The sequence below is a fragment of the Caretta caretta genome, chromosome 3 (genome assembly GCF_965140235.1).
Source record: "Caretta caretta isolate rCarCar2 chromosome 3, rCarCar1.hap1, whole genome shotgun sequence".
NCBI classification, from domain to species: domain Eukaryota; kingdom Metazoa; phylum Chordata; order Testudines; family Cheloniidae; genus Caretta; species Caretta caretta.
This window is the reverse complement of record NC_134208.1, coordinates 110,041,640-110,055,037: the sequence shown is the minus strand read 5'-3', so window position 1 is coordinate 110,055,037 and position 13,398 is coordinate 110,041,640. Positions and strand designations below refer to the sequence as shown.

General features: G+C 39.9%; 1 protein-coding gene across 1 annotated transcript in view; it reads right to left on the bottom strand.

Annotated features, from left to right (window-relative positions):
* The window catches only part of ZC2HC1B (zinc finger C2HC-type containing 1B), a 40,789-nt gene extending 27,975 nt beyond the window's left edge, over positions 1-12,814 (bottom strand). The window contains exons 1-4 of the mRNA XM_048846216.2: positions 12,793-12,814; positions 4,299-4,363; positions 3,835-3,954; positions 2,687-2,825 (exon numbers count right to left, since the gene is read on the bottom strand). Of these exons, the coding sequence (XP_048702173.2) occupies positions 2,687-2,825; positions 3,835-3,954; positions 4,299-4,363; positions 12,793-12,814 (346 nt within the window). The remainder of the gene's footprint in view (positions 1-2,686; positions 2,826-3,834; positions 3,955-4,298; positions 4,364-12,792) is intronic.
* Between the last annotated feature and the right edge of the window lie 584 nt (positions 12,815-13,398).

Below are 13,398 nucleotides of genomic sequence, written 5' to 3'. Positions count from 1 at the left end.
AAGATAATTCTAGGTAGGGCCCAACACCTAAACAAATACTTTACCTCAGTATTAAAACAACAGTAATGAGGAGCTTGGGGACAATGACGAGGTGACTAATGGGAACAAGGATACAGAAGTAGAAATCACATCCAAGGTGAAAGCAAAACTGAAACAGCTTAATGAGACCAAATTGGGGGCCCAGATAATCTCCATACAAGAACATTAAATGAACAGGCACATGAAATTGAAAGCGCAATAGAAAGGATTTTTAATGAATCCATAAACTCAGGGGTCATAACCTAAGACTGGAGAACTGCAAATATAGAACATATATTTAAGAAATGGGAAAAAATGATTTGGGAAGTTAAGAGGACTATTAGTTTGTTCTCAGTTGTATGCCAGGTCTTAGAACAAATTTTGAAAGACAGTGTAATAAAAGACATGGCTTTACAAAATGTAGACCAACCAGATCTCTTTCTTTGAAAATATCTTCAATTTTCTAGACAAAGGAAATGCAGTAGATTTAATCTATCTGGATTTCAGTAAAGCATTTTATATAGTTCCACATGGGAAATTATTCAGTTGGAGAAGATGGGAATTAACATAAGAACAGAAAGGTGGGTAAGGAACTGGTTAAAGGGGAGACGACAGTAAGTCATACTGAAAGGTGAACTATCAGGATGGAGGGAAGTTACTAATGGAGTTCCTCAAGGACCAGTCTTTCGACCATTAATGACCTTGATACAAAATGTGGGAACGTGCTAATTAAATTTATGGATGACACACGTTGGGAGATATTGCCAATACAGAGGAGGACTGGAATGTCACACAAGAAGATCTGGATGATCTTGAAAGCTGGAGTAATAAAAATGGGATGAAATTTAATAGTGCAAAGTGTAAGGTCATGTAGTTAGGGACTAACAACAAGAGTTTTTGCTACAAGCTGGGGATTTACCAGTTGGAAGTGACAGAGGAAGAGAAAGACCTGAGTGTTTTGGTCCATCACAGATCACTAAGAGCTGCCAATGTCATGTGGCCATGAAAAAAAACTAATGCAATCCTAGGATGCATTAGGCGAGGTATTTCCAGTAGAGACAGGGAAGTGTTACTATTGTACAAGGCACTGGTAAGACCTCATGTGGAATAGTGTGTGCAATTCTGGTCTCTCATGTTTACAAAAGATGAATTCAAACTGGAACAGGTGTAGAGAAAGGCTATTAGGATGATCAGAGGAAAGGAGAACCTACTTTACGAGAGGAGACTAAAGGAGTTGACTTATTTAGCTAACAAAATGAAGGTTTAGGGGAGATATGATTGCTCTCTATAAGTACATCAGAGGGGTAAACACCAGGGAGGGAGAGGAGTTATTTAAGTTAAGGCCCAATGTTGGCACAAGAACAAATGGATATAAACTGGCCATCAACAAGTTTAGGCTTTAAATTAGATGAAAGTTTCTAACAATCAGAGGAGTGAAGTTCTGGAACAGCCTTCCAAGGGGAATAGTAGGGGAAAATTACCTAACTTGTTTCATGATTGAGCTGATACGTTTATGGAGGGGATGGCATGATGAGATTGCCTAAAATGACATATGGCCCATCTGCATCTGGTATTAGCAGATATCTCCAACAACCAGATATAGGACAATAGATGGGGAGGTCTCAAAGTTACTAAAATAATTCTTTTACTGGTCTGGCTGGTGGGTCTCACCCACATGCTCAGGGTCTAACTGATCACCACATTTGGGGTCAGGAAGGAATCCCCCCCACCCCAGGACAGATTGTAAAAGACCATGGTGGGTTTTTGCCTTCCTCTGCAGCATGTGTCACGGATCACTTACTGGTTTGAACTAGAGTAAATGGTAGATTCTCTGAAACTTGAAGTCTTTAATGATTTGAGGACTTTGATGACTCAGCCAGGGGTTATGGGACTGTTGCAGGAGTGGGTGAAATTCTGTGGCCTGTGATGTGCAGGAGGTCAAACTAGATGATCATGATGGTTCCTTCTGGCTTTAAAGTCTATGAGAAGCAAGAGGCTCAATTTTCAAAAGGTGCTGAGCACCCACACCTCCCTCACTGACCTCTGAAAATCCAAAAGGTGAAATTCATCCCAATGCAGAGGGCCAGCATGGGGCCTATGCCTGACTTACAGTTTATTCCAAGTAGTAAGCGCTGAAATTCACCCTTTGTTAGTCAATGGCAGAGTCAGGACTAGAACCCAAGCATCCCAACTCCCACCCCAGAGCTCTGCTACTAGACTAGGGTGACCAGACAGCAAATGTGAAAAATCAGGATGGGGGGGGGGGTAATAGGAGCCTATATAAGAAAAAGACCCAAAAATCAGGATTGTCCCTATAAAATTGTGACATCTGGTCACCCTATACTAGACTGATAAGTTGCTACCATTAAGGTTGAAAGGTCCAATTATTTTGCTTCCTCTGCAATTCATCTATGTTGCTCCACTTTTCCCTGATGCTACTACTCACTGAATGCAGAAACCCTCTTTAGCTGCTCCCAGGGTTGCCCCTAATTCATGCTCTACTCCACCACTACATTTTAAAAACAATCAGGAATGAGGGAGTTAATGTTCACCTTGGATTGCAGAGAATGGAGTAAAGCTGAAGCCCATCTGTGAATAATAGGAACTTATTGTTTTATCAAGGAGAAGCAAACACAAGAGCAGCAGTAAGTGAAACTAAATCACAAACCTGGATTGATGCTTGGAGGTGGAGGAGGAGGAAGGGGTCGGCCTTCTTTCATGGCTTTCGTGACTTGCTTGGCTGATTGAATAGCATTAATAAAGTCCTCATGCAGCTGTCTCCAGTTAGATTTCTTTTCTGGTTGTTTCTGTAAAGGAAACGTATGGCAACAAACTCTATATACCCATCTATGAGGCTATATAAAGACTTTGACTGAGGGTTCTTTTCTAAATAGATTTCAAAAGGAAAAAGAAATATTAAAAACAAATCTTAGGTCAAATCCACTTTCCTGAGTCTTACTATTTCCCCACCCAACCCTCACAAATTAACCAGTGCTCCAAGGGACCAATAAAGAATAGCCTCTCATATCAAGACATTTAGGTCACAGACGACTATAGTTTATACTGGATGAAATATGAAAGTTACCATGACAATCCCTTCTCTCCCCCCCCCCCCCTGCTTTTGATCTCCTCTTATATTTTTTGCCTCTTTCCCCCAATCAAAGTGTGAAACTGATTTCTCCATAGCCTGCTGCTGTTCCTAGATCAGCAGCAGCAAACACCACACAATACAGCTACCACAGCAATACAGATAATGGTCTTCCTTGAATAAAGGAATAAAAATTGCTTACTGTTTGAATTTAATAGCAATGAAACTCTGCAGCTTTGTCCTTGGGACTTTACAGGCCACAGAAGGCTCCAGCTGAACCTTGAGCATTCCTGCACCAGATCAGTGTCCTGCCATCACTTCCTCTCACTGGCCTAACTAGAGAGGAAGCTGTAAGAAGCTTGTATGTTATTCATATGTTTCATTTTTAAGGAAAACTCCTATAAGAACTGAGGCCTCCATGTGTTCCTACCGGTTTCACTGTGCACCAGCATGGCTCTTGCACTGAGAAGACGCCTTAAGTTACTGGAGGCAACAAGCCACTTATTAGCACTTGATAAAGCACAAAGGCTAGGGCTGGGGACAGGGAAGGCATGAACAGAGCCAGACCCACAGTTGAGGAGACATCATTTCCCAAGAGAGAATGCCACGCACAGCGAAGAACCCTAGGCTCATTCAGGACACCCACTCATCGCTGGAGTGAATGACAACATTCGTTGACCAACAATATTAGCATGAAGTCAACATGCCTGCTACAATTTAAACAATACCTTTGGTGGTGGCTGTTTCTTCACTGAGGGAATTTCAGTTCCCTGCAGTCTCTGTTTCAAAGAATTGAAAGGCTTCCGCTTTTTGGTGAAGACTTTCTTGCATATTGGCTGGTACCTTAACTGGGATGCAAAGAAAAAACAAAATCTTACGGCAAAACCCTTGTGTTCTGCTAATGCTGCTTCCATCTAAGGCATTATAATTATTTCTGCCACACTCTGGAATATTGCTAGATGAGAGAGCACAAATAACTTATTTACACCACAGGACAGGTCAGTTCTCTGAACACTGATCAGATCAGTTTGTCTCCTTTTTCACAGAGTGAAAGTTTCTTTCAACAGCTGTGTTTAACCTACTGGCATTTACTGCCCCTTCTCCCCCCACCCAAACCCTCACAATTCCTCTACTTTCAGTTTTATGCACCGGGGGCTGGTGGGGGGGGGGGGGGGGGAAGCCTTTGTTTTACCAGAACATCTTGTGCAAAATGTCTTCCACAGGTTTCACAAGCTAGCAATTCTTGACTTCCAGCAGCTGTATAAAATTCAACGTATCAAACTATTAGTTACACAGGATTTCTTAAAGGTCCCCCCCCCACACCCCCAAAAAACAAAACAACACAAAACAATGGTAAGAGCAGGCCCTATGATTTCTGGAACTGATTGTTTTGTTGTGAGAAAGCACCCTTTATACAGTCACCCATGGGTTTTATTTTTCTTCCCCCTTTGTGATCTCTTCACCTCGGTGGTGGGGTAAATTTCATACCCCACAGGTCTCCCTTGCCTCTGTTTGTCTTACTAACTGGGTGAAGCTGGCTCCTCATTTCCATATGACAGTTACTTTCAGAAACTTTAATATAAGAAATATTAGGGGTTACCATTCAACTGAAGACTTACCAAGTGGCACATTTAGATCCTAGGATGATAAATGCCTAGATGGATAAAATTGTAACTTTAAGCCAACTGATCTTCTACTATATACTTGTTCTAACGTCCTACTCTCTGCTATTGAAGACCAGTATTTTTGGCAGGTCTGATATCTCACCCTCCGAGCTGTTGACTTCCTTCCCAGTCCTGCTCCTTCCCCACTGCCCAATGGAAGGAGAATCTCATAAGCCCCTCTCTCCGCTGCCCACTTGTCAGCTCTGTTTTAACTCTCCACTGTTCCCTGCCTGAGAAAGGAGTGATGGACAGGTCATGTTGTGATTCTTGGGAGATGGTGTAGTGTGAGGACAAACACAAGAGCCATGTTTAAGCACCAACTGGAGAACTCCTCAACCAGAAAATTCCTACCTCTATTAAACTCCCAGCTGCAACATATCCTGGTCCTCTCTGGAGAACCAGGTATGCTATAAACCCTCCACATCTTCCTTTCTTTATAAAGAAAGATTAAGACTAAGAATGTACACACACACACACACACACCCACCCCACAATTCAAAATGAATTTCTAATTCCTTAAAACTATTTGCACAACTATGACCCTTTATCAATTGCATTTAAATAGTCCTAAGCAGTATTCTAAAGTTCAAGTCTTTGAAGTCTGGATCAGTCTTCCAGGCCATGTTCTCATTTCCATATTGAGTTTGTGCAGGGAGTTCCCTGTGGAGGAGGATCACCTCCCGACAAAGTACTTGCAGGTTCCAGATCCTCTCTGTATTGTCAGGAAACACTACAGATGTACCTGATCCCTCCAGAGAAGTACTTGCAGAGTTCCCACTAGGAAGAATGTGGGAATTTCTGCCAAATTCCAAACATCTCGGAGCTTTTAAGCCAAACTTTGTTCCCTGGTCTCAGTTCAGGTAGTGCTTTTGTTCTGTGCTGAATATTCAAGTTTTGTTGTTGCTGAATTTTTATTTTGGCATACTGTTTTTTAAATTCCTTCAGGTTGCAGCACTTAGGTTTAAGCTGAATCAGATAAAGGCATCCTGAATCATCTTCCCATCAGAAGTTCTGCTGGAGATAGTTCAGACACAAACAGTGTTGACTGATATGCCAAGGAATGCTTTTTATGGGTCCAGTGATTTTTGCAGAAGTCTTTTTTGGAGTCCACACTGTTCTCTGCACTTCCCCATTACTCTGCGGTAATGTGGACTATGAGTACAATCTTCAAAATCAAGGTCTTGTGAAAATGCTAGGAAGGTTTCAGAGGTAAACCAAGGCTCATTATGAGATATGAGGACTTCTGGAGCTCCATATCTTTCAACTTTGGTTTCTGGATGACCTGTGCTGATGAAGTCTGCCAATATATCTGGAAAAGTAATCAACTACAATACATGTATGTGTGCCCTTTCCAGAAAAAACAAATCTGTGGCTAACCACTGCCAAAGTCTGTCAGGTAGCTCTGCAGAGAGTAATGGTTCTGGTGATTTTTTTTTCCTTTTACATATCTTGCAGCCCTCTACTAAAGTCTGAATTGGCCTACTCAGACCAGGCCACCATATGGATTGTTGTGCTTGTGCTCTGTGCTTGTTTATACTTTGAAGTCCTTCATGAATTTTGGCGCGCATCTCTTTCTGAAGTACCACAGGGATAAGAATGCACTGTCCTTCCACTGTGTGAAGGTCATTTTGGTCCCCTCAATATGGGTCTGCTGAAAGGTGACTCCTTTGACCTCACCTTCTTTGGCAGAGTTGAGTCAGTTTCTGGCAAGTTTCATCCTTTAATTGTTCATCTCTAATTTTCTAATGTTAGCTGGCAGATGCTAGAATTGCTGCCAGAACAAGGTCATTAAAGCCTTTGACATGTTTCTCTAAAGCCCTTTCATCTTCTGGTGCTGGCTGCTCAATTTGGGCTCCAGACAGAGTGTTTGTTTCTGGGTGTTTTCCCTGGTATGTGTTCAATGTTGGGGGGAAAAAAAAATTTACATCACCCACAGACAAAATCTCTGAATCATAGGTGGAAGATATGACACCCTGCTCATGTCACCCAGAACTGTTACCGCCCTGACTCAGCGAGCCTTGCTGCAGCTAAACTACGAGTCAGCCCACTGATACACCAGCTTGGCCACCTTGCCAGAAAACTGCTCAGGACTCTGCCAGCCCAAACCTTTCCTTGCAAGTAACACACAGTCAATCCTAATTGCCAAGTTCCCCAGAGTCATCTTTTCACTGGACCCTCACAGAAGTTCACTGCCACGCCAGCCTGTTACTTTGGCTGAGGATTTTATTCTTCAGTTTAATAGGAAGCACTGAGATGTTTTTGTAACAAAACAAGAGTATGTTTATTAACAAAGAACAGATATTTACGTGATAAGTAAGAAAGACTAGGAAACAGTTATAGTTGCAAGTAAAAAAACAAAAAAACAAAAACATGCTTTCTAGTAACTAAACTGTAACTTCAGCAAGTTGTAATCTTGGTCTAAGCAAGGTTTCAAACCCTGGAGATATTAATCCCCTTGGTTCAAAGATCCAGCTTTCTCAGATTACAAGAGCTCTGGCCCCTTGTATCCACCACAGCAATGGATAACCAATATATATATTTTGCTTCTGCTTGTACCTTCCTAAATATCATTGAACCTGTTTCAAAAGGCAGGAAGGCTTCCTGGGGTGCAGCCTCCATCCACCCCTTGCAATTGTTAAATGGTCAGCTTTCCTTACTTGCTGCCTGATGGGTTTATTTGACTTACATGTAAATGTCATTTTCAGTCTCACCTTGCTTGGTTTATATTGGAGACTCACTCAAGCCAAGAAAACAACATTCCTTTGTCTAGGACAAAGCCTGGACTTAGGCACTGTTTGCCAAACACATTAAGAACAGAATTATAGCTGTGTGCTAGAAATATTTTTACACAGCACCTACATCACACAATACTATTAATGACCAGCAGGTTACCAGTTTGCATATGACACTTTAAAGATACAGATTATGACACTGGCAAATTGGGGGACGGAGTGTATCAGGGCTGATGAGAATTATGGTATGGTGTGCCCTCTGCCACTTGGCATTGAGGGGCTCCCTCACTTACAGGTCATCCATTGGTTTTGAACCCAATAATCCTCTTAGGGCTTGTGATTGGTTTCTGAGTTAAAATTCAAGCCAGATATGCAGGACCAAGGGATTGCTAGAGCTTCCTTTTCCACCTGAGTATGCCACTGATCAGTTTCTCTAAAGCTTCTTGATATGAATGCAACAGGTCTCCTGCCTGCTTTTTTGTGAGCACTACCCCAACCCATATGAAGAGGCATCTGCTGCTACTGTTGATGGATAGTTTACTGAATAGTGTGTCAGAACAGGCAGAGATGTCAGTAGTTCTTTTATACAATTAAATGCATTCTGTGGTGCAGTCCACCAGAACACATATTCTGATCTTTAAGAAAATCTCTTAAGGATTTTGTTAGAGGAGCTAAAATTGGTAAGAATTTTCCAAAATGATCTGTTGTGACCAGGAATCTTCTTACAGTAGAAACAGCTTTGGGGTCAGGTAAGGCGAGTAATGCCTTTAGTTTGTTGGAATCTAGCTGAATTCCATTTGCTAAGTATGAGTCCTATAAATTTTATCTTCTTCTTTCCAAATTCACATTTCTCATTCAGAGTGAGCTTGTTGAAAACATCTCAAAACTGCATGTAGTCACTCAAAGTGTTCATTTTTATCTCTACCATATACCAACACATCATCTGCATCGCAAAGGACACCAGACAAACCTGATGCAACCCGAGACAGTCTTTTTTGGAAATGTTTTGGTGCTGAAGATATGCCAAACGGAAAATGATTCAAACAGTACTTTCTAAAGGGAGTGATGAGAATAGTTAACATATAGATTCTTTAGCAAGGGGGATTTGCTCAAGATTGGGATAGCATCTAACTTTTAAGACTTTTGTGTTTGGTTAAGTGCAGGAAGCACATGTCTTTCTCTACCCATGCTTTTATTAAGTTGTCTAAGATCCACACGAATTGAGATTTTGCCAGTGGGCTTTGGTATACAGCCACCCCCCACACCAGTCACAGGGGAGGGGGGGGAATCTTGCCATTCTTCTTTGACTTTCCCTACCACAGCTATAGAAATGCAGCATGGGGCTGTGAAGCAAAGGGAGTGGTTGATGACAGTCAATTTTATTTTGTACTCCCCTGACAGCTTTCCTAGCATAATGCAGACATGTGGATACACCTCCTCTATAGTTTGCTTTGTGCATTATTACCAAATCTCTGTACAACTTCTTATGAGTTATGTACCTGGATACTTGGATGCTAATAGCTAAACTGTATTCTTAAATTTATCCACCTAAATGTGGGTTATTGCTGATTATGTACTCTATGTAGCATGTGACTTTTAAAAACAAACTTTGTATCTGTGGATAATCTAAGCACTGTACCCAGATGTACACTCTTTTCTCAACCTATGTCTTACATAATTATTTTAACATTAGCTTTAAAAAAAAATTTACCCATTGTGAAAGGTAGCTGATTGGCAACCCTAGAGACTGAAATGTAGGGGCAAAGACAGCAAAGTACCTTGATGTGGAGTGGCCACCTTGAGGCAGTTAATCTTCCATGGCAATTTGCATCCTTAGTCTCTCTACTGACTCTGCACACAAGCATGCCAATTTCGCTCGTGGTGACACAGATAGTTTCCCCTCAAGAACTGACTACAACAGTTTATTTTCCATAGGCCAGAACAGCCATGAGGTAAGTAGCACATTTTAGTTATTACCCATTAGAACTGGTCAACAAATTTTTGCTGAGCATTTTCCATTGAAAATTAAATTTTTTAAGGGGAAAAAGGGCATTGGAATATGCTCTTAGTTTTCAAAACAAATTTCAAGAAGTTTAACATTTCAAGCTTTCTTTTTCAAAACAGCGAGAAAATTCCCACTCACTTTCTTCCCACATCAGAAAGCAGTGACATTTTTTTTTAAATTGAGAAAGTACCGTTTTACTTCCCTCCCCCTGACTTTTCTAGTGGGTAAATGAGTTCACCGGTGAGAGAAAAAGGGGGAAAACCCTGTAAAACCTAAACTGTTTTCTGAAACACAAATTTTTTTAAGAAAAACTTTTCATTGAGAAATTCCATTTTGAGTTCTCATAAAACAAATGTGTAAAAAACAAAAATCAAATGATTAACTCAAAAACAATCACCTCCAGTGACCATGAAGGAATCAAGTCTTCTACATAGAGTTGAAAGGCTCTCTAGGCAATTATCTAGTCACCCAGGAACCATCTTTAACAAGTGCTATTGAGGCTTTAGATAAACCTGGAACAAGGAGTGGTGTAACTTACATTTGTGAAGGTGTTAATTTTTGATTTCCCTAGTATTTTAATATCTGGAATGTAGTGTATGAGACTGGAACAGTAACTTTTACAAACAAAAGCTGAAATTGCCATATACACCATGAAACAAATTTAGGGGTACCTTTGATTCAGACTACAAAGGAAATGAGTACTGCAAAACCATATACCGAGATTAAAGTTGACCTGATCTTCCTCATGCTGCTTGCAGCATAGCAAAGGACCAGGTCATTCTATGACATCATAATGGGAGAGTGTATTGTATCACATCTCCAGATAGTATGTCACTACAGAGATTACAGCTCAACAGAAAAAGGAGAAGCTGGATGCCCACACTGAGGTTTTGCTTTATTCCAATCCTTTTAATTTATAAGCCACCAAAAAAAAAAAAAATAGGAACCTTAATGATGCACTGACTGAGTCAACTTGAAGATGATTGCCTGTATTTTTGAAAGCAGGAAGACACATTTTGTGGTTATTACAAACGTGACAGCCTTTTTTCTTTAGCAGACAATATTTAACAGATGAATTAAATAATGTTCAAGATAGATTATATTTTGGAGCAGGTAAGTAATGTTCATTTGCAAGTTAATTCTGTATTAAGGGGCTAGCAGAAGTTTAGTATTTGTTCAAATAGCTGGGAGTGATCCAGACTAAGCCAAGTAGTAGGTGCATTAATAAATAAGCATATATAAAAATGCATATCTGCTAACAGCCTGTATCACAACCCCAATAAGTTACAAGTTTGCATATATTTAGACACAAGCCACCTCTATTTTAAAGTTATGCTGTACCAAACCCAATATGGAAGATAACCGCAGGCATTTTGGGAAGCCATAAACGTTTGATCAGTTCCATGTATACAAGTATAAACTAAACATAAAACCTCACATGCCATATTCCTAATAGTGTCCTTATGATCTTTTGTGTCATAAGAAGATCTGGAGGTACAAGGAAAGAAGAGAGCAGTGTGTATTAGTACTTACCCCTAATTTCTCAAATTTCTGAGGGAAGCAAAACCATTTTCAAGTGCTCTTGAATAGGTGCTTAGAAGAGCTGGTCAGTGCCAGCTTAAAGCTGTATACCGGAAAGTCAGGGATCCAAAGAACAACAGAGCAAAGGGGTGGGGGTGGTAGGGAGACGGACATGAAATATTTCTCCTATGACTTCAGGGAATACCTGAAAAAATCCTAGGTAGCCTAAACATGTTCTTAGAGCAAATTGCAAACTTGATTCTATAAGATGAAAAATATGGCCTAAAACCCCCAAAAAACTATTCATGTACAATGTCAGAATCTAATGAATCTAAACTTGGGAATTAGTTAAGATATGTTCAAACTAAAATATGACAGTGGAAAGTAGAGCTGTGGAGGATGGAAATTCCATTTTGTTTTTCACTGTAATTTTGAAAAGCCTTCAAGTTCAAAATTCTCTACAGAAGATTGAGAAAAAAACCTGGATAATCAAAACACTTCAATTTTATAATATACCATACAAAACACAATTTTCAAAACAAAGTACTGTAGTATGAAAGTGAAGTATCAAAAGGTTTCATTTTGAAACTGTCAGAATGTCACTGTTTTCCTTCAAAGTAAAATTTCAGTGAAATTGACATGAGTTTGCTAAGCATCTCAGTTTTGACTGAATGGCATTTTTCAAGGGGAAAATGGTTCTCTCTAAGTTTTCTTTCAAACCAACAATAGTACCATGTCTTAACACAACACAATTCTGATTTCATATCAATCTTTCTGCACCGAACACAGGATTAGGCAAAAAAAGTAGATTGCTGAAGTTTACCTGTAAAGAGGTCCAACCCCTCCCCCCTTATTTATGGGGGGAGAAAAACAAAAACACACAGACTTGCAGGTCTAAGGGACTGCATGTGAGCTCACAGAAGTGAAGGCAAGGTTTGCCACTCAGCAGTATGAGACTCTTGGCAAGTTTTTTTTATTGTAGCAGACATTAGGAAAAGAATACCGAGGTATATATAGTAACTTGATTACAACAATTAGCAGGGACATTGTTAACAATGGAGGACCAAAGTAATTCTATAACCTTTTGCTCTATACCATTAGCTCTCCTCAATTTCATTGTTTCCAACCAACATCTTTTTACCCTCTATTCTACCCACTGTTCTCTCTCTTTTAGAAACACTCTTGACTTCCCCATTGTGTCTTTGTTCCTGCTCTGGCCTGCTCTTGTTATCCTTACCTTTCATTCATTTTTGCTCTATAGAGGTGGTAAATCAAGAGAGAAAGGAAATAATGCAGTAATGAAGCAGCAATGGGAAGAACAGGCCTGTTTCACCCTCCTGTAGGCAACTAGAGCATAGAAAAATTCCCAGACTGGCTTATAGGGTATTACCAACATTCTCATGGCAAGGCATATCATGACACTGACTGTGGCAAATCGAATAGCCAAAGAAATTGTGATTATTCTTTAGGTATGTAGGACAAAATCAATTAAGATTTTCTTGCTTGATCTGGTTTAGAGTTTTGGCAGCAAAGCCTAGCTACAAGCACATATACCCTTTTTCATTACTTCCCATCTCTGCTTCAGCAACTGAACAGAATATCCAACTGCAGAGGATTATGGTTTGTCTACTTCAGAACTGTACACAACAGTAGACAGATCATAGTACTCTTTTAAAACATGTGGAAATATTTCTAATAAACTCATGTTCACTAACTCACAAAATTATACTTAACTCAAAATATTAAGCTTTGCACGTTACTCACCTGTTCCATGCATCTGATTCATCTCTATATGCAAATTTCTCAAATTCCCTCTTTAAACACTTTCAGGAAACATGGGTGCTAGGTGGTCAACTTTTACTTACGCAATTCAAGTGTTTGCAATAATCCAAGTTGCCAGTTATTAGCAACCAAATAATTAACAATTATGACACATACATCCCTGCCCTATCCTATGAGATACATGAAAACTAGTATAGCTAAAAGTAAAATGAAAGCATGAACAAAGGTGTTTTTGTCATACAGGACTTCTACACATTTTTTTCCCCCAGATATCATACTTCGGTGGGCTAATTTCTACTGATTTGGTTAATATAGACCGTGGGAAGAGATTTGAGAGAAAAGGAAACCTGTTTTAGGTTTGAATTTCAATAGTTCAATCTCACAAGCACTTCAGATGTTATAACCAAAGCACTTCTAATAGTTTCTATACACAGAGGATTCACACTGCTTTCTGCTATTTGCTCACCCTCATTTAGTGTTTGTAAGGACAAGGGAAATACACGTACCGCTGTGTCAGTTCATACTAGGGATAGATAGAAATTAAAACAATTGCATCAGACCCATCAAGGAGAGAAAGCTTGTGTTGAA